The sequence below is a fragment of the Theropithecus gelada genome, chromosome 1 (assembly GCF_003255815.1).
Source record: "Theropithecus gelada isolate Dixy chromosome 1, Tgel_1.0, whole genome shotgun sequence".
Classification (NCBI taxonomy): Eukaryota; Metazoa; Chordata; class Mammalia; order Primates; family Cercopithecidae; genus Theropithecus; species Theropithecus gelada.
Window position 1 is genome coordinate 10366436 of NC_037668.1, and position 21118 is coordinate 10387553.

A 21118-nucleotide genomic window follows, 5' to 3' on the forward strand; every position below is an offset into this window, starting at 1 on the left:
ATTCATATTGGTGTTTGCTTCTGAGAAGAAAGAGAAAGAAATGGAACATAGAATAGGGGTGAGGACAAGTGTTCTTCAGCTTTATTTTTACAGTGTTTATTTCAAAAAAGAAAAGATTTTTTTGTGAAGGTACAAATGTGCTTGTCACATTATCTTTTGATGTTTTTCTGCGTTTAAAAAAGTACTGAAAAAAAGCATCTGCTCTCAAAGACCAACAGTTTAGTAGCGGAAACAGATATAGAAACACTTATGATACAAGGTGATATGCATTGACCTAGAACCCATGTCTCCCTGTGTCTTAGGAAAAGCCTCATGAGCAGAGGTCACTTGAAGAATGAGTGGAAGGAATTCTTTTTCCATGGCCTGCTTTTCCACTGTCTGTCTACACAGTGACCTCATTCCCACTGCCTGAGAAGAGCAAGGTTTTCCTGCCGCGGTTTCCTCTTCTTTTTACATTTTCCATCTGGAAACATCCTTCACTAGCCCCAAGAACTTACTCCTTTTTCTTGGGCTGAAGAAAACATTCTGATTCCTTTTTGTTTGCTTGTTTTTTACTAGAGCAACAGACTTCCTCTCTAACTGTGTTCCTTCAATTTTCCCATCTCTCCCTCACCTGTTTTCAATCCACTCATCTTTCCTGTCTATCCCTACTTTACACATACATAGCCATCTTCACCTAAGCCCAGACTCTCCAGTAACCATTTCCCTTATGACCTTTTTACTTCATAGTCAAAGTCCCCCAAACATGTGACCTACACCAAAAGCTCCCACATCCTGAAAGGCCATAATGTCCTTAATCCCCACAGTCCCACTTACACCTCTGCCCTCACCACCAGCACCACCAGCACCACCAGCACCACCAGCACCACACCATACACCCTATTGAAATTGCATTCTGGAAGATCACTGATGATGTCCTCATTACCAGGTATGGTTGCCTTCCCTATTCTCCCAAGGTGTTTGTAGGTGGGAGACGTGAACTGCCATTCTGTAACCTTCTCTCTTATCTGACTCTAATGACACCACCCTATTCTCATTCTGTCATTACTCCTTTGGCTTTTCCTTCTCTGACCATCAGGCTGTTTCTCTTCTTCTGTCTCATAAACAAGGACCTTTTAGGTATCCCACAGAATTCTGTTCTCTTGGCACACACTACCTATGGATATTTTAACTACTCCCATGCTATTGCCTCTGCTCTGACAGTTCCCAAGTCTACATCTCCAACCTTGCAGTCTGAGCTATATAGTCCATATTTTTGACTTCCTGATGAATATTTCTACTTTAATGTTCTGCCATAATCTCAGAGTCAGCATGTCTAAAACTGAACTCTTCATGTCTCTCCAAACCCTAACAACATAACAAAACAATCAAACAAAAAGCCTCCCTATCACAAACAATAAAAACTAATTTCATTCTACTAAATTCGTCAGTCTGAAGTTGGCCATTTCTCCCAGTCATCATAACTTAAAATCCTCTCCCATTATTCTCTCAGATATGCAATCACAGTTGCCTTCTTCCAAGAGTTTTTGAATCTGTCTCTTCCTTTTTATCCTCATCACTAATTCTGCTAGTTCTACCTACAATCACTTTGAATCTGAACTATTGAAAACACCATCTATAGGGTCTGTTTAAGCTTCCAGTTACTCTCATCTCCAATCTATTAACTTTTCTAAGACATAAATTTTATCATTCTGGTCTTCCTTCATAGAAAGCCCCAAACTTTGAAGTGTGGAATTCAAAGCCCTTTACGTTCTCTTCCTAGCATATTTCTAATACCATATCTTCATTACTTTTCTAAACTCTTACTGCTCTCAGGCAAATTGCTCTGTGTAAATTCTTGAGTCTGAATTTCCTCACATAAATGGAAATACTATTTTTTTGGTTGTTTTGAGGAATAACCATGAGTGTGTGTGTAAAGTACACTTTATTGTTAGTGGTTAACTGTGGTATTTCAAACATGTCCTGTGTTTTCTCAGCTCTCTACCTTGCTCAGCCTGGTCCTTTTATTCAGAATGCCCTCCTTCCAGGTGAAAGTCCTGCCTCACCTGTGACTATTTCCCTAAGTGTCTCAGCCCAACAGTGCCTTCTGCTTGCCTATGAAAACTTAGTGTCTCTATTATATAAGTAATGCAATACTTGCACTGTGATCACAGCCTTAGAGCATGTCTTGAATGCTAGTGTGGATCAGTTTCACACTTGTTAAAGCACAAATCATCAGGGTCCTCCTGGGGTTTCTGATTCAGTAAATCCAGGGTGGGGCCTAAGGATTTTCATCTCTTACAAGTTCCCAAGTGATGCCGAAACTTCTAGTGCAAGGGGGCCAGAAGTCCCACTTGGGCGTCCCTTTCTCTTGCAGGAGACAGCTGTTCCCCTTTCTCTTTCTTTTGCCAATTAAACCTCCACTCTTAACCTCCACGTGTGTCTGTGTCCTTGATTTCCTTGGCATGAGGCAAAGAACCTTGCGTATTTACCCCAGACAACAACGCCACTTCATCAAGAGTTGAAATATGGCTGTAATAAACCATTTTTCTTAGGTTGGTGCCAAATTCGTAAGATATGCGTGGCAAGTTAAACAATAGGCTTTTAAGGGGGTGCTTGATTTTACAGTTACAGTAACAAGGGTAAATTTAAAAAGAAATCTTTCTTTTTACTCAGCATCCTAAATATTTGATGTGAAGACAGAGGTGGTTGAACTTAATATTCCTAACCTTAAACTAGTTTAACAAAAACTCAAATATTATACACATACATGAAGTCATATACATTTTTAGGATAAAATGCTTTTTCATTGGTGTTTATATAATTGTGGAGGTTTTCTTTCTATTTTCATTCAATATATGCTGCTGGAGAAACTGTTACAGTGTCTGTGCCACCCAGAATGGCACATTACAACCATATTTAACCAAAAACACACTAAGAACAACATGAAGAATAATGATGGTGAAGGGTGAGGACAAGGGAAAGCCAGGAAACAGAATTCATCCAAACATTTAGAAAGCATTTCACAAGTTTCTCTACGAAAAACATTGAGTTACCATGGAAGTATAGGAAATGTTTTGTCATGGCTAGAAAACTGGCTTAAAGACAAAGGTAAGGTTAATTGGGCACTTCTCTGGACAGAGAAATATTTATGGTGGGGATCCCTGGTAATCATCCATAGATGGATCTTATTTAACTATTTGTATACAAGATATGAAATAAATTACAGAGTGAAACTTAAAAGCACAGGGTTCAGTGCTGGGAGATTTATTTCCTTGTCATTTTGTCTAATTTTTTTCTAAAATTGCAGGCTGAAACTCCAAACCTTCAGCATGTCACCACCTTGGCACCATTTTTGTGTAAATACTTATCATTGAAACCATTTTTCTTGGTAATCAATGATACTGTTTGAGCTATTGCAGGTTCTATTTTGTCTAACCCCACCAGATCAACAAAAAACTTTTACCATCTTCAGCATCTTAAAATTTTGCATGTTAAGCATTATTAAAATACTTTTACATAAAATATTTAAAGCTTTATTAATAGTGATTAAAATTTCACTGTATTGATTTATACGTTTTCCAAAAAGTTTGCTTTCTCATTTCAATAGAAAAAGTCAGGACCATAAATCTACATTGCAATGGTACATCTGTGTAGATATTATTTTTTGAGGCTCAACTAAGTATTTCGTGTCTGACACTGCTCACTTATGTTTAACTACATAACACATTATGTTAAAAGTTCTGATGATATGTTCAAAAATGTCTTTTAATTACTTTATTGATACACTTTGATAAAATTTTTATTTCAAATACTTTAATGCATAAAGCTGATATATGATGCTCTTTAAGTTTTCTTTCACTAATGATTGCAAAATTTCTTTATTAGAAACATGAGCTTTAACAAATTCTCTGATTTTTAAAAAAAGTGTTTTGCTGTTCAGCTCTTAACAACATAAACTCTGAACTTCATTTCCATCCAACATTTATATCATTAGCAATATAAGTTAACCAATTTTTTAAGTTGACTCAAGTTGTTTTTCATTTTAGAAATACAAATTGTTGACTTATGTTATAATGATTTTTGTACAGTATCAGAACATGCCTCCAGTTGTGACTGATTTTTTTCTTTTAATCTCCTGAAATTTTAGAATATTTACCTATTTATGATACTTAAAGAAACATTAAGAAAAATAACCAAATTTTGAAGTCTCTTTACTGTCAGTTTTCATTCTAAATATTTAATCTTAAATTTATATACTATGTGTATTAAAAACTATTCACACAACAAATTGAATTGCATTATAATTAAAATAAAAGTAAAACTAAACATCAGAAGTAATAATTTGAGGATGATGACTAACTGGAATAGATTTTAGATGCAGGAGTAGAGATTTTAGGTACATTTCAAAGGCAGAGCCAACAGGATTTACTGATTAATATGGCTTGGTTCTATGTCTCCACCCAAATCTCCTGCTCAGTTGTAATCTCCAGTGTTGGAGGTGGGCCTGGTGGCAGGTGACTGGATCATGGGGGTGGATATTTCATGAATGGTTTAGTACCATCCTCTGGGTACTATTCTCACAATAGTGAGTGGGTTCTCGTGACTTGTGGTCATTTAAAAGTGTGTGGCATGGCATTTCTCCCCTCACTTTCTTGCCCCTGCTCCTGCCATGTAAGACGCCTGCTCCTTCTTTGCCTTCTGTTATGATTGGAAGCTTCCTGAGGCCTCCCCAGACGCAGAATCTGCTGTGCTACCTTGACAGCCTGCAGAACTGTGAGCCAATTAAGCTTCTTTTCTTTATAAGTTATCCAGTCTCTGGCATTTCTTTATAGCAATACAAGAATGGGCTTATACTGATGAATTAAGGAATTGATTATGGGTACAGAAAAAGAGAAAAAAAAAAAAAAAGAATGAATGCCCTAGTGTCTGTCCAGGTGAGTGGTAACATCATTCAATGAGAAGGTGACTGCTCGGCAAAGAATAGGCTTTAAGGGAAAAGTTGGAGTTTGATACTATGATCTAGATGCCTTTAATTCTTTTCAGCAATGTTTTCAATATCTGTGAGAGGTATGACTACCACTCCTGATTTATAGATGCGGTAACTAAGATTTGGAGATATTCAATTTAAGTTACTGTGACCAATGAGTTGTGACTGATTCTGGAGCTCAAAAAAGAAAACAGGCCATGAGGCTAAGGCAGTAACAAATAATCAGAGAATTTAATCCAGTAGATATTTTTCAAAGACCACTATGTGCTTATCACTAACAGGTGTAATATCCAGCAAGGAGAGAATTCAAAATTCTAAACTTGTGCTATGTCCCAGGCATTAGCAGTGCTGGAACATATATTCTATAAGAGACTATAGACACAGTAGATGACAATTAAATTGTTGAGCAACCACTAAAGGAGATAACAAAGGTAACAATCACTGAAGTAGTTTAGTGAAAGGAGGGATGTCAGTGAGGGCCGTAATGGTGTGAACTGAGTTTCCTTCTTGAAGATACAGTGGAGGACTTTAATGAGAAAGAGTGAGATGGAGGCAGGAAAATCTTCAGACCAGGAAACTGCATGGCTATAGTCAGCATGTACCTGGGGACCATTTGACTGGAGTAGAGGAAGATAAAGGTAGATAGGCAGAGAAAGGCCACATTAGGCAGGGCTGTGAAAGCTGGGAAGAACACCTTGGATTTTATCCTGTGGGAACTGGGAGCTACTGATGGTTTTTATGGCCAGAGGTGAAACATGATCAATAGTCACCATTTCTTAACTAACATTTTCCCAGGACATTGCCAAACTCATATTGGCAACATTTATGTTTTACTTATATTTAATATTTTTCACTTGCAATAAAAATGATCACATATAACATCTAGGTGGATATTTTGACATACTAATTCCCTTCAGTTCCAAACTCATTCAAATAATACAGTTTTGTCCAAAAAGAGAAATTATAATGTGAGGTTATGAAAAGTCCATTTCCCTCTTAACATTCTTCCTAGCAACTCAGTTGTTTTCATTGGCTTTTATTAAAACAACCTTTGTGTGAACTGGCAATTTGTTTTGTAAACATCAATGAAAGCATATTTCAGAAAATATAGTAATAAAAACCAACTCAATTCCAGAAATCTGCTTGCTGCCAGACATCAGTCTTCAGCTCATATTATGAGTATTTCCAGTAAGTCTTAAATACACATTAACATAAGAAATAGCTTGCTGTTTAAGATCAAAAAGTTGAAAAACCCTTTGCTGCCTCTCAAAAATTGCTCAAGGGTTATGTCCAATAAAATGCATTTTCCTTTTTGATAAACTACATTTATAAGGGTTTTATACACTTCAATTCAACTGAACTCTTCCTTCCCAAATCCTACTTAGATCCAGTTTATTATCATCCTAGTATTTATATATTTTATAACTTTCTTTATTTAAGACGACTGCGATATTAACATTTCAACAATACCTATCTTGAACTCATATCCACTTTCTAGCCCTTTATAAGAATTAGAAGCTTTGTTCAAAACTCCAGGAACTTCCATTACTATTTTCTAAGTTAGGCACAACTCAGATATTAGGGGCCATTTTCTGTACTGTTTTGGAGCTAGAAAAATGACTATTTCCTAATCAAGAATTTATGTGTCTCACAGTAGAGCATGGTGTTATAAACTCAAATATTTCTATCTGTTCTATTTAGATGCTCTCAGTAAGAAGCCTAAGAGTTGAACATAAAAAAGAAAATGCTATGGTCTTTCTGTCCTCTAAATGTGAAAGTCAGAGGATGAAAGATTATTACAGATGAAGTCTGAGATTTCAGGTAAAATAAGTACTCTTTTCACACTTATTTATTGGTTTTAAGTGACACTTCAATATCAAGTTTAAGTACTAATCGAAAAATTTTCAATAGACATTTATTAAATAACTTTACTCTAATAATATCTACCTCATGGCACTGCTGTAGAGAGTGACATAAGAGACCAAATATATAACATGTTGTGTTGAATTACAAGGTTCACATAAGATGTTATGATTGTCACAACTTAGTATTAAGGAGGAAGAATGGAATAGTGAGAAAATATAAGATTTGGTTCCTGATGTGACAAATCACTACATGTCTTTGGACCTGATCTTAAAACTCCTAGATTGTCAGTTTTGTAAAAGGAGCAAATTAGACTAGATACCCTGGAAGTCTCCATCTCTGAATGAGTATAGTAAAGGACAGCACTATAATGTATAGAATCACTTAGTGTTTTTCAGCCTGTAAAAGTAATTTTTATGCAAATATTATCTCTTATTTGAAAAAAGGCAACCCTACAGTGAGAATGAAAATATAGAAATTGGAAGCAAGACCTAGCAGTCTCAGTTAGGACCTCAACATACTATAGCAGATGTTTCCAAATATTTTAAAATATGTAGATATTTATACTAAAGAAGAATGAAAATCTTTATCTTAAAGTGAAGTCTTGATAAAAATTAGGCAAATAATCATAGGAGTTTTCAGTCCCTTGACTATTAGGAAACTGAAATCTTCATTGCAGAATGAAATCAATGAATACTGGAGTAGTGGGTCTGGCTGGGTTAAGAGGTGTGTGGGTTGCCATAAACCTTTTTCTGTGCATTTAATGTTTCCTGTGGTGTCACAGTAAGGGAATGGAATAACTGTCATGCCAATAGTTGGTCTCACAAGTATAGATGCCTTTTTGCTACATGTAAAAATGTGACTTTAAATGTTAGGAAGAAATAAAAAAAATACCAGCTTCAGATAATCTGCGAATATAAAAGTATTTAATGATTAAAATTGACAAAACTCCAATCCAAACCCTACCTGTAAGATGTCTAAAGAACCTAAACAAGCTTCCAGGTAACCCTGGTATTCTGAAGAACACATTTGAGGACAAAAAGCCCATAATATTTTAGTGAAAAAAATTTATGTCTGGTCTATGGATATTCTCTTTACTGGTACCATGCTTCACTTAACATTAATAACACTGTGTGATTTTTTTTTTCTTGTGTTGGCACAGAAATTCTGACCGTAACACCGTAGGGAGACCTCCTGAAACTATTGCTACCGAATAAAAGATGAAATGCTCCTGATTGTTGTAAATACAAAATTACATGCCGGATTGTGTAAAGACAATGCCAGGTTGGACTGTCAGAATGAGCCAACAGCACGTGATGTGCTTCCTCCTGCAGAGAGCCTGTGAATGTGAATGGATGTGCAGTCAGGGAGGTTTCACATCACCAAGATTTCTATCCCAGAAAAGCAGATGTTCATAGCTCTGGGAATGGAATAAGACCCTTGTGGAGAGTCTATAAACAGATGCATGGGGGGCGCCTGTCCATCCGGATAAGATAGGGCTATAAATGCCCTTATCTTGCCGCGGCTCTTCTAGGCCTCTTTAGGGTTAAGGCATACTCTCTTCTGAGAATTTCTAGTCTAACCGGTTGTCTAGTTTCACATCCTGTTTCTATGGATTGTTTGTAACCAGCTTTTGCTGCAACTGTTACTGCTGATTAATATCTTGCTAATCATACGTTATGGAAAGACTGTGTTTCTGTTTTAAGGCTCTGCTAGAAATTACTGATGCACACACTATATTGTCAGTTCTTACCTCTGTATACTGTACTTCTGCATACAGATGTTATGTTAAAGAATTACATCATCCCATGTGATCATCTCACCTCATAATCAAATGACCCTAAATCCCTCACTAACCTACCCCCACCCTCACTAAACTTAATGATAAATGCTGGGTATATCCAGTGCATTGGTGGCATCATGGAACCAGAAGGCGGTGACAGCCCTGGACCCAGCTTTCACTATCTTGTGTGTGTCTATTATTTCTCAACCTGCCGATCCACCTGGGAACAAAGAGAGAGCCCCATTGCATTGCAGGCTGCTGACCAGATCCTGCAATATAACACAGGATTCTAATTAAAATATATAGCTCAGCCATCTCTGAACATGTGCATTATTCAGAGATAGGCTTTGTGTGCAATCTATAAGCTCCTAGAGGGAATGGCTATACTATTTAAATAAGTCTGGAAATTTTTGTAAATTGCCATGAACAAAGCTTTTATTCATCTCTCTTTTCCCAGCATCACCTCCTATATGAAGGGATTGGAAAAAATGAAAAAAAATCAGAATTTATTAAAAAATGTCTTAGACCAGAGTGACATCAGCAAGATGGCAGGCTAGAAAGTTCCAGTCCCTCTTTGCCCACCATTTAAAAAAAAAAAAAAGAAAAAAAAAACCTAGAGACTAACATAGCAGTATAGGAGTTATGAAATCAGTCGAATATGTAACAAATGAATGACCAATCAAGAAAACTCAATACATAATACAGTAGAAAATGTTGTGGCACTTTTACTCTCCCTTGCTTCATGTCCTCGCTGTGGTGGTGTGGTGGTGTCATGGATGGGAGAAAGCAGACCAATTCCTGATTCCCTTCTGTGAGCCAGAGGAGTAGAGTAAATCTTATTTGCAATGTTCTAAGCTTTCAGTGGGCAACCCAAGGGACTGTTTTATGTCTGATCTGACTCAGAGCTCAGACAGAGAACAGCAGGACAGCTCAAATCTCAGGCTGGCAGAACCTGTGGTCAGTGGCAGGCTTTTCGGTACGTGAAAGCTTCAGGGCAATGGCACACTCAGGGATGCCTGGGGAAAGAGCTTATGAGCAGAGGAATACAACAACACATCCAAGGCCCTGAGAGGAAACTGTTGTGAGACTTTAGGAAATTAAGATATATTTAAAAGCAGTCATATATGGGGGAACATTTTTTTTTAATTAAAAGAAACCCCATTTCTACAAACCAATACAAAAATTAACTGGGTGTGGTGGCATATAACTGTGGTCCCAGCTACTTGGGAGACTGACTTGGGAAGATTGCTTGAGCCTGGGAGGTCAAGGCTGCAGTGAGCCAACACTGTGCAATTGCATGGCAGCCTGGGTGATAGAGTGAGACCCTGTCTTAAAAAGAAAAAAAAAAAAAAAAAAAAAACTCCACACACAGAGCCAGGAAGAATTCATGCATGCCCAGAAAAGACCTGGAAAGATTTTAAGCCTCTATCCTGGGCTGTTACTAAGGCTCTGGACATATCCCACTAATTAGTGAAAATTTTTTATACCGATCTCCAAAACCTGGAAGTGGCTGTTTTTTCCAATGCCCAATTTTCAACGAGGCATACAGATAAATTGGAACATATGGCCCCATTGAAATGTCCACAAAATAAATCTTCAGAAACTGTCCTTGAAGAAATACACACATTGGATTTACAAGGCAATTTTTTTTTTAAAAAAAAACTGTTTTAGATATGTTCAAACACCTACAGGAAAATGTGGTTAAAGAATTAAAGGAATTCAGAAGCTGACATATGAACAAAATGAGAATATCAACAAAAAGAAATGATTAAAAAGAACCAAACAGAAATTCATGAGCTGAGAAATACAATAACTAAACTGGAAATTTCACCAGAGGGATTCAGCAGAAGACTTGATGAGACAGAGGAAACAATCAGTGAACTTGAAGACAGGCCATTTGAAATTATAGAGTCACATACACAAAAAGAAAAAATATATAAAGAAAAGTATATAGAGCAAAAGAGACTTAAGGGATACCACCAAGCAGACTAGTAGATGCATACAGAAATCCCAGAAAGATAAGAGAGAGTGAAAGAGGGTGGACAGATTACTTTTATTGGTAATGGTTAAAAGCATCTCTAATTTGAGGAATGACATGAATATGAAAATCCAAGCAGCTCAACAAACTCCAAGTATGATAAACCCAAAGAGACACATAATCAAACTATCAAAAGCTAAAGACAGAATTTTAAAGACAGCAAGGGAAAAGTGACTCATTATGTATAAGAGATTCTCAAGAAGGTTATCAGCAAATTTTTCAGGAGAAACCTTGCAGGCCAGAAGGCACTGGGAGGCTATATTAAAAGTGCTAAAAGAAAAAGACTGTCAACTAAGAGTTCTACATTCAGCAAAACTGTGCTTCAAAAATGAAGGAGAAATGAATACATTCCCAGAAAACCAAAAGCTGAGGGAGATCATTGCATTAGGCAACACAAATAAGACTACCCCAAGTCATAGAATAATCAAACTCTCAAAGGTCAAGGATAAAGAGAGAATCCTAAAAGCAGCAAGAAAAAAAAAGTAGCAAATAACATATAAGAGTTCGAATACATCTGGTAACAAACTTCTCAATGGAAAGTGTATAGGCCAGAAGGGATTCGGGTGACATTTTCAAAGTACAAAAAAAAAAAACCAAAAAAACAAAAAACTTGCCATCAAAGAACATTTTATCCAGCAAAGCTACACTTCAAATACAAAGGAGAAATAAAGTCTTTCCAAGATAAACACAAGCTAAGAGAAGGCACCATCACCAGACCCATCTTAAAGAAAAGCTAAAGGGAGTTCTTTAATGTGAAAGAAAAAACACTAAGGTGTGAAAAGAAAATACTGGAAGGTATAAAATCCACTAGTAAAATTAAGTACACAAACAAACCCAGGATACTCTAATGCTGTAATTATGGTGTGCAATCAGCTAATAATTCTAGTATGAAGCCCAAAAGACAAATCTATCAAAAACTGTAATAGCTATAGCAACCTGTTAAGAGATAGACAATATTAAAAATATGCAAATTGAGACAACATAAAGTCAAAATGGGAGGTGAGTTAAAGTGTGAAGGTTTTTAAAATTGTTTGTTTCTATACTTTTCTAAGCTAAGTGGTCATCTCTTTAAAATAATTTGTAAGCCTCATGGTAGCCACAATGCAAAAACCTATAATAGATTCATAAAAATAAAAAGAAACAAATTAAAATATACTGCCAGAGAACAATCACTTAATCACAAAGGAAGACAGAAAGGAAGAGGAATTATGAAACAAGAACACAAGCAACAAATGGCCATAGTAAGTCGTTAATAACATTGACTGTAAATTGACTCAATTCTCTAATTAAAAAGTATAGAATGGCTCAATGAATAAAGACAAAAGACCCAACTCTATGCTGCCTATACGAAACCCACCTCACCTATAAAGACACACATACCCTGAAAGTGAACAGGTATTTCATGCAACCTGAAACCAAAAACAGAGCAAGAATAGCTATACTTATATCAGGTAAAATAAATTACCAATCATGACTGCACAAAGAGACAAAGGTCGTCACTAAATAATGATAAAGTTGTCAATTCAGGAAGAAAATATAGCAATTATAAATACGCATCCAACATCAGAGCTCCCAAGTATATAAAGCAAGCATCAGTAGTTGTAAAGGGAGAGTGTGATACAATGATTGCAGAAGACCCACTGTCAGTAATGGCCAAATAATCCAGACAAAAAATCACCCAAAAAAATTGGAGTTACAATACACACTACACCAAATAGGCCTAACTGATATTTACACAACATTTCACTCAAACACTGCAGAATAAACATTCTTTTCAGCAGCACACAGAACACTTTCCAGTAGAGACCATATCTTAGGCCACAAAACAAACTTCAACCAATTAAAAAGAGTAGAAATCATATCAAGCATCTTTTCTGACCACAAAGGATTAACACTAGAAATCAGTAACAAGAGAAATCTCAAAAACTACACAAACACATGGAAATTAAACAACTTGCTTCTGAATGATAAATTGGTCAATGAAAAAATTAAGAACATTAAAAAATTTCTTGAAACAAATGAAAATGGAAAAACAACAAACTAAAACCTATGGAATACAGCAAAATAAATATTATGAGGAAAGTTTATTGGAATACACTTGTATTCATAAAGTAGAAAGACTTCAAATAAAACAACTTAATCATTATATTAGTCAATTCTCATATCTCTATGAAGAAATACTCAAGACTGGGTAATTTATAAAGAAAAGAGGTTTAAAGGATTCACAATTTTCTATTGCTGAGGAGGCCTCAGAAAACTTGCAATCATGGCAGAAGATGAAGAAGAAGCAAAGGCACATCTTACATGGCAGCAGGTAGGAAAGCATATGAGCCAGTGCAGGGGAACAGCCTTTTATAAAACCATAAGATCTTGTGAGAGTCCCTCACTATCACAAGAACACCATGGGAAAAACTGCCCACATGATTCAATTATCTCTATCTGGTCTCTCTTGACACATGGGGATTATGGGGATTACAATTCAAGGTGAGATTTGGTTAGGGACTCAGATCCAAACCATATCAGTCATGTACCTCAAAGAACTAGAAAAGTGAGAACAAATCAAACCTTAAAATTAGTGGAAGGAAAACAATAAAGATCAGAGAAGAAATAAATGAAACTGAAGCTAAAAAAATACAGATCAATGGAATAAAACAAGTTGGTTTTTTTTTGAAAAGATAAACAAATTGTCAAATCTTTAGCTAGACTAAGAAAAAAGAAAGAAGACCCAGGTAAATAAACTTGGAAACAAAATAGGAGATATAACAACTAAGACCATAGAAATATAAAGAATCATGAGAGACTATTATGAACAACTGAACATCAACAATTGGAAAACCTAGAAGAAATGGATAAATTCCTAACACACACAACTTACTTAGATTGAACCATGAATAAATAGATAATTTTAACAAACCAATAATGAATAATAAGATTGAGGTTGTAATAAAAAATTTTCCATCAAATAAAACCCCAAGACATGGTGGCTTCATTGCTGAATTCTATTGAACATTTAAAGTAAAACTATTACCAATTCTACTCTAATTCTTCAAAAAAATTGAGAAAGAATACTTCCAAACTCACCCTGTGATGCCAGCATTACCTTGATACCAAAACCACACAAAGAAATAACAACATAAAAGCCCATAGGTCAGTATCACTGATAAAGTGATAAATATCATTAAAATGGCCATAACTGCAATTACTTTTGCACCAACCTAATACTAGCAAACCAAATTCAACAACACATTAAAAAGATAATTCACCATTATCAAGTGGAATTTATGTCAGGAATGCAAGGATGGCTTAACATAGGCAAATCAAGAAACGTGATACATTGTATGGATAGAACCAAGAACAAAACATATATGATCATTTCGATAGATGATGAAAAAACATTTGATAAAATTTAACATCCCTTTAGGATGAAAACCATAAAAAACTGGGTATAGAAGATACATACCTCAAATGATAAAGGCCAAACCCTCAGCTAAAATCATACTGACCAGGAAGAAATGGAAAGCCTTTCCTCTAAGATCTGGAATAGGATGAAAAGGATGTTGAATTATACCACTTTTATTCAATATAATGCTGGAAATCTTGGCCAGAACAATTAGGCAAGAGATAGACATGAAGGACATCCAAATTGAAAAGAAATATGTCAGATTAGCATTGTTCACAAACATGATTTCATACTTAGAAATATCTAATGACTTCACCAAAGAAACTGTTAGAACTGATACATTCAATAAAGTTGCAGGATACAAAATCAACATACAGAAATCAGTGGCACTTATATTCACCAGCAGCATACAATCTGAAAAAAAATCAATAAAGCAAGCCCATTTGCAGTAGTAATAAAATGCCTAGGAATCAATTTTATCAAAGAAATGAAAGATCTATACAAGTAAAACTAGAAAACACTGATGTAAGAGATTGAAGAGGATATACATAAAAAAGAAAAGATATCCCATGCTCATGGATTGGAAGAATTAATACTGTAAAAATATTCATACTATCCAAAAGAATTTACAGTTATGCAATCTCTATTAAAATACTAATGACAGTCTTCACAGAAATAGAAAAAAATCCTAAAATTTATATGGAACCACACAAGAACCAGGAGAACCAAAGGATTCTTAAGCAAAAAGAGCAAAGCTAGAGGCACCAAACTACCTGATTTCAAAATATAGTAAACAAATCACCATGGGACTGGCATAAAAATGGACACATAGATCAATGGAACAGAGCAGAGAACTCAGATATAAATCCACAAATTTGTGGTAAACTCATTTTCAACGAAACTGCCAAGAGCTTACAATAGAAAAGGACAGTCTCTTCAAAAAATGGAAAATAAATGCTGGGAAAACTGGATATCCACATGCAGAAGAATGAAGACCCTGTCTCTCTCCATATACAAAAGTCAAATCAAAATTGATTGCAGACTTATATCTAATGCCTGAAACTATGAAATTATTAGAAGAAAGCATTGCAGAAATGCTTCAGAACATTGGTCTAGGCAAATTTTTTTTGTGTGTAAGACCTCAAAAGCATATGCAACCAAAGGAAAAATAGAGAAGTGGGATCATATCAAGCTAAAAAGCTCTGCACGGCAAAGAAAACAATCAATGAAGTGAAAAAACAATTCATGAAGTGGGAGAAAATATTTGCAAATTATCCATCTGACAAGGGATTAATAACCAGGTATTTAAGGAGCTCAAACAACTAAATAGGTAAAAACCCCAAATAATTTGATTTAAAAATAGGCAAAGGATTCAAACAGACATTTCTCAAAAAAGATGTACAAATGACCAAAAGGTATATGAAAAGATGCTCAACATTACTAATCATCAGATAAATGCAAATCAAAGCTCCAATGAAACATCATCCCACCCTAGTTAAAATGGCTTTTAACAAAAACAAAGGGCATAATGAGTGTTGGCAAGGATGTGGAGAAAGGGGAACTTTTGTATACCACTGATGAGAATGTAAATTAGTATAGACATTATAGAAAACTGCATGGGGATTCCTCAAAAAACTAATGATAGAACCATCATATAATCCAGCAGTTCTGCTACTTGGTATATAGCCAAAATAAAGGATATCAATGTATCAAAGAAAGATTTGCACTTCCATGTTTATTGCAGCAATATTCACAATAGCCAAAGTATAGAATCAATCTAAGCACCCATCAACAGATGAATCAATAAAGAAAACTGTATATTTGCGGTACATATGCACAGTGAAATACTATTCAGCCATACAACATGAAATCTTGTCCTTCGTAGCAACAAGGATGGAACTGGAGTTCATTATGCTAAGTGAAATAAGGGAAAGATGAATATCTTATGTTCTCACTCTTTTGTGGGAAATAAAAAAGTAGATCTCATGAAGATAAAGAGCAGAATAACAATTATCAGAGACTGGGAAAAGTAGTGAAGAGGGGGCATAGTTTGCTTAATGGATACAAATACAGAGCTTGATAGAAGAAATAAGTCCTAGTGTTTAATAGATCAGTAGAGTGACTATAATTTACAATTATCTATCATATATTTCAAAAAAGCTAGAAGAGAATAATTGGAATGTTTCTAGTGTAAAGAAAAGACAAATATTTAAAGTGATGAATATCCTACTTATAGTCATTTGATCTTTTCAAACTATATGATTGTATTAAATTAACACATATACCTCTAAAATATGTACCTCTATTACATATGAATACAAAAATAAAACTGATTTTAAAAAGTTTAAAGGGAGTTATTCAAGTTGAAATGAATGATGCTACATAGTAACTGAAAGCTATATAAAAATATAAATTTCTTTGGTAAAAAAATGCATGGACACATTTATTTTAAAAAGTATTATTATAATTTGATTTGCAAATCCACTTTATTTTCTACAGGAGCTAAAGAAAAATGTATAAAACTAATTATAAATCTAAGCTAATGGGTACATAGTATATAAAGGTACAATCTGTGACATCATAAGTCATGCAGAAGATGAAGCTGTAAAGTGAATTTATATAAGCAATTGATAGTAAGTTGGCATCAATTTAAGACAGATTATTATAATTTTATGATGTATGTAATCCCCATGGTAACCACACAGAAAATATCTATAGAACATACACAGAAGAAAATGAGAAGGCATTCTAAACATGTCACAAAAAAAAAATCAACCAAATAAAGGCACTAATGGAGGTAACAAAGGACACAAAAAATCTGTAAGGCATATAGAAAACAAATAATAAAATGGCAAAAGTAAGTCTTTTCATACCAGTAATTACTTTAAATGTAAATGTATTAAACCCTACAATAATAAAACAGACTGGCAGAATGGATTAAAAAACAACAAACAAAACTACTCAGAATCCAAGTATATGCTATCTGCAGAGATTCACTTTAGCTCTAAGGACATGCATAGGTTGAAAGTGAAGGGACAGACAAAGATATTCCATGCAAATATTAATAGTAACCAAGAGAGAGCAGGGGAGGTTAAGCAACTATAACACAAAAAAGACTTTAAGTCAAAAGTTGTTACAAGAGACAAAGAATGAAGATGCTCAACATCACTTATCATTAGAGAAATGAACATCTAAACCACAGTGAGATATCACCTCATATCTGTTAGGACAGCTATTATTAAAAAATCAAAAATAAAACCAATAAACAAACAAAAACAAACTTCACCAAAAATAAATAAATAAATAAAAAATAAAAAGTGCTGGCAAAGATGTAGTGAAACGGAAACGCTTGTACATTGTTAGTGGGAATGCAAAATGATGTAGCCACTGTGCAAAACATGGTAGTTCCTCAAAAAATTAAATCCGGGCACAGTGGCTTAATCCTGTAATCCCAGCACTTTGAGAGTCCGAGGTGAGAGGACTGCTTGAGTCCAGGAGTTTGAGACCAGCCTGGGCTACACAGACCCCACAGCCAAGAGGTGAAAGCAACCCAAGAGTCCATCAATGAATGAATGAATAAATAAAATGTAAAAAGTAAGGAAACTCTGATACATGCTACAATATGAATGAACCCCCTGAAGACATTATGTTAAGTAAAATAAGAGTCACAAAAAGACAAATACTATATGATTCCACTTACATGAAGTACCTAAAGCAGTCAAATTTGGAGAGACAGAAAGTACAATGACAGCTTCCAGGGGGTGAGGAGAGGGAAGGATGGGGAATTAGTACTGTTTAAATAGTACTGACTGCTAAAGTTAACACTTCTTCCTCTCACTGTGGCCAACAGAGCTTGCTTTGACCATTGCATGGAAAGATTTTAATCTCTATGATACTAAGGCATCTTTGATTCTTTAATGCTGCTACGGATAATAAATACAATGTCTGTGTCACATACATACTAACACAAAAGGGTATTTTTATAATCGTATTGCCAATGTACCTATTTTCTTTTTATATAATTTGAGATGTGATATTTCACTCATATCAATAAGTTAAATATTTTGGTATATGGATAGCAAAGATAGTGAATGACCATTTCCTTGATGGAATTAATTTAGGAGCAATGTATACCCAGAAGTGGTCTAACGTACATTTTTCTCCCAAACTAAATGTGTCAGATTTACTTTGTGCACATATTAGTCTCCCTACATAAAATAATCATGCTCCTTCATTCTACCTGTTCAAATTCCACCCATTATTTAGAGCCCAGGTGAAGGCAAATATTTTACAAATCATTTCCTGACTATCCCAGCCCATATTCATCTTTCTAACCTCTAGCCTCTATTTAATCATTTAGTGCTTAGTGATAGAATGCTTTGTATTATTCGCTATCATTTTATATTTTAAAACCAACTAAAATGTATAAAACAGTTGATAATTATTCCAGCCTGAAAGGACAACCTGAGACAGTGATACAAGGTAAATTCAATAAAACCAAATTGTGAACTTGTTTATTCTCTTTAAAGCCTACCCAACATGAACATGAGTTCAAAAATACTATTGATTTGGATTATCCAACGAGTTCATTCTAAAAACTGGTTTATGGAAGACTGGAGGAATTCCTTCCTTCTCTCTCACCCCCAACACACACACATAATACAGCACACACACTAGCACACACACTCAACCACACATACTTGGACATGAGTAACAAGTGCACAGAAAGAAACTCTCTGGATACTAAAATAATAGAGCACACTACGCATGCTCAAAATTCACACACCCTCAGTCATCTATAACCTAAATTCAGAGTCCGTTTCATTGGTGGTTAGGGCATGCCTCTGGGCATTGAACTGCTGGGTTAATCTGGGAATTATTCTTTTAGATCAGACATGAAATCAAGCAGAGAAAAATGTGAGAGGAGGTGGAGGGTAGTTGTCTTTTTCCTGTAATAAGGAAATGTGTATTCCAACAAACCGAAGTGAGTTCACTCTTTATAGTTAAAACTACATATTACTTTGAGTTCAAATTCTTTCTATTAATACATAAGATTTATTGAAGTTATATTGTTTGAGTAGGATCAAGAAAGCTGAATATTATTTCAGGTTTTCAAGCCATAAGGACAAATAGTGCCTTTAGGTTTTCCATTCAACTAGGAAAATTATAGCTTCATATTTGCAACACTAAAGCTAATGCAGTGTCAGCACCTCCATCAAACTCCGTTGTTCAGCAGTTTATAATTCAAGCAGAAATATTCACTCCAAGACCAAACTTGGCCTACACAATCTCAAAGAAAATGGAGAAAAAATTATTTTGGCTAGCGCTGACTTATAAAAGCAAAAGAGAGGGTGCTTTTACAAAGTGCTTTGAAAAACATTTTTGAGAATTTGAGAAAGTAACTGGGGATTACTGAGTTGACATCCGGCATTACTAAAGTTATAGAAAGGACCCAGAATTCCATGACATCACATCAGCATCAGGAGTATCATAAGTACTTGCATGAAATTCTTCATCAGGACTAATTTCCTTATCAAACAGAATTACTGTTAATAGGAAAATAAACAGTTATAGTGGAAAAATAAAGACAAATAGGTAAAAATTTCTCATGAGGGCAACACAAGACTTTAGATCAATTTTCCCTTTAAGTACTAACTCTCTAGTGCACCATATAGACATACCTAAAACGAAAAAAAAATTTTTCCCTACTTTTTAAAGTAGTTCACAAAGGCGGGCTGGAATTTCCAGAAACCACCTTTCTCTTCTCAAATGCTAACTTGTACTTAGAAACAGCTTAATGTAGAAGGGGATTTCCAGCCCCAGGTGACAAGAGCTATTGGGCTCCTCATTCACTGAAGCTGGGTGGGGATCCAGTGAGTTCGGGGATCTCATGCACTTTGAAGTCCCGGGGCAGGTGGTTTGTAAATTGCCTGGTGCCTTTGTGGCATCCTGTGGGTAAGCTGGCCGCCAACCCCTCATTGCTCTGATCTCTTACACCTTCAAAATATGTCAAAACTTTAATATAGTGGGATCGGGGCATTACATAAAAAAATCATCTTTTATATCTATACAAGGCTCCCTTGTACTAAATACAGTGTAATTCTAGGCACTCCGTGTCTGTTTTCACTCAGTATTTATTAAAGCCCTATTATGGGTCAGGCCACAGATGATTTGATACGATTCTCATCCTTTAGAAGGTGTCAGGAGAAAACGAAAAGTCCACAAAAGGAACTCCAGTACAATTGTGGAGTGCCACCTGGACGACTTCACTGAAAAGGGTCTGAAGGTGTCAGAGCGACACCTCCTCTCTTCCCCACCACGCAGCTCTCACCAACCTTTGTAATCACACTGACTCACCCGGTGGGTGTTCCCTTCCTTCTTCCCTTAAGTTCCGCTCGTTTATCAAGCACTCCCTGTCCCTGGGACCCTGGGTCCTGGAACCATCAGGCCATGGAGAGATACGGATGAGAGGGCGAGCCTGAAGGCGTCATCTAGGAGGGTCTGGCCGGGCCTCTGGCTTTGCCGGGGGCAGGGAGGGCTTAAAGGGCTCAAGGCTCACCTGATTGAACTGTGCAGCTATGAGCGAGGGTTCCCATATCTTAGAACTGGTGTTCACAGTCCCGCCTTTCTCTTTCTTGGGTGCCATGCAAAGGACGGGAGGAGCATTGGCCTCTAAACTGGGCTCAGGCCCTGCCTAAGCGTCCCCGCTACCACAGTAACCGAAGCTACGCCCAGTTCCTGAACTACGTCGGCTCCCCTCCCCCAACCCGGTTCAGAATCCTTGGGTCAACCGCTTCCGTCTCCACAGCAACGGAGTTTCAGAGCGCGCGGCTGCTTGAGGGCGGGCTTCGCAGTCCCCCGGTCCAATTTTAGGACTTTTCAGCAAGAAAGCTGCACAAGTGGAGAAGGGCAGGACGAGGCTGGCCTCGGCAGGTCGGGCTAAGTTCTTCTACGGTCTGAGGCGTTGTCTAGAAACTCAAAATCTCTGGAATCCCATCCAGGACTCCTCCAGCAAGATTTCTTCCGATCCTGAGTAACCAAGATTGGAACACTGACCCCTTCAGG

At 36.1% G+C, this 21118-nt stretch overlaps 1 protein-coding gene across 1 annotated transcript in view; it reads right to left on the minus strand.

Annotated features, from left to right (window-relative positions):
* Window positions 1-20811, minus strand: part of SPAG17 (sperm associated antigen 17) — a 232641-nt gene extending 211830 nt beyond the window's left edge. Inside the window, exon 1 of the mRNA XM_025390599.1 lies at window positions 20613-20811. Coding sequence (XP_025246384.1) covers window positions 20613-20699 — 87 coding nt within the window. The 5' untranslated portion in view covers window positions 20700-20811. The remainder of the gene's footprint in view (window positions 1-20612) is intronic.
* Between the last annotated feature and the right edge of the window lie 307 nt (window positions 20812-21118).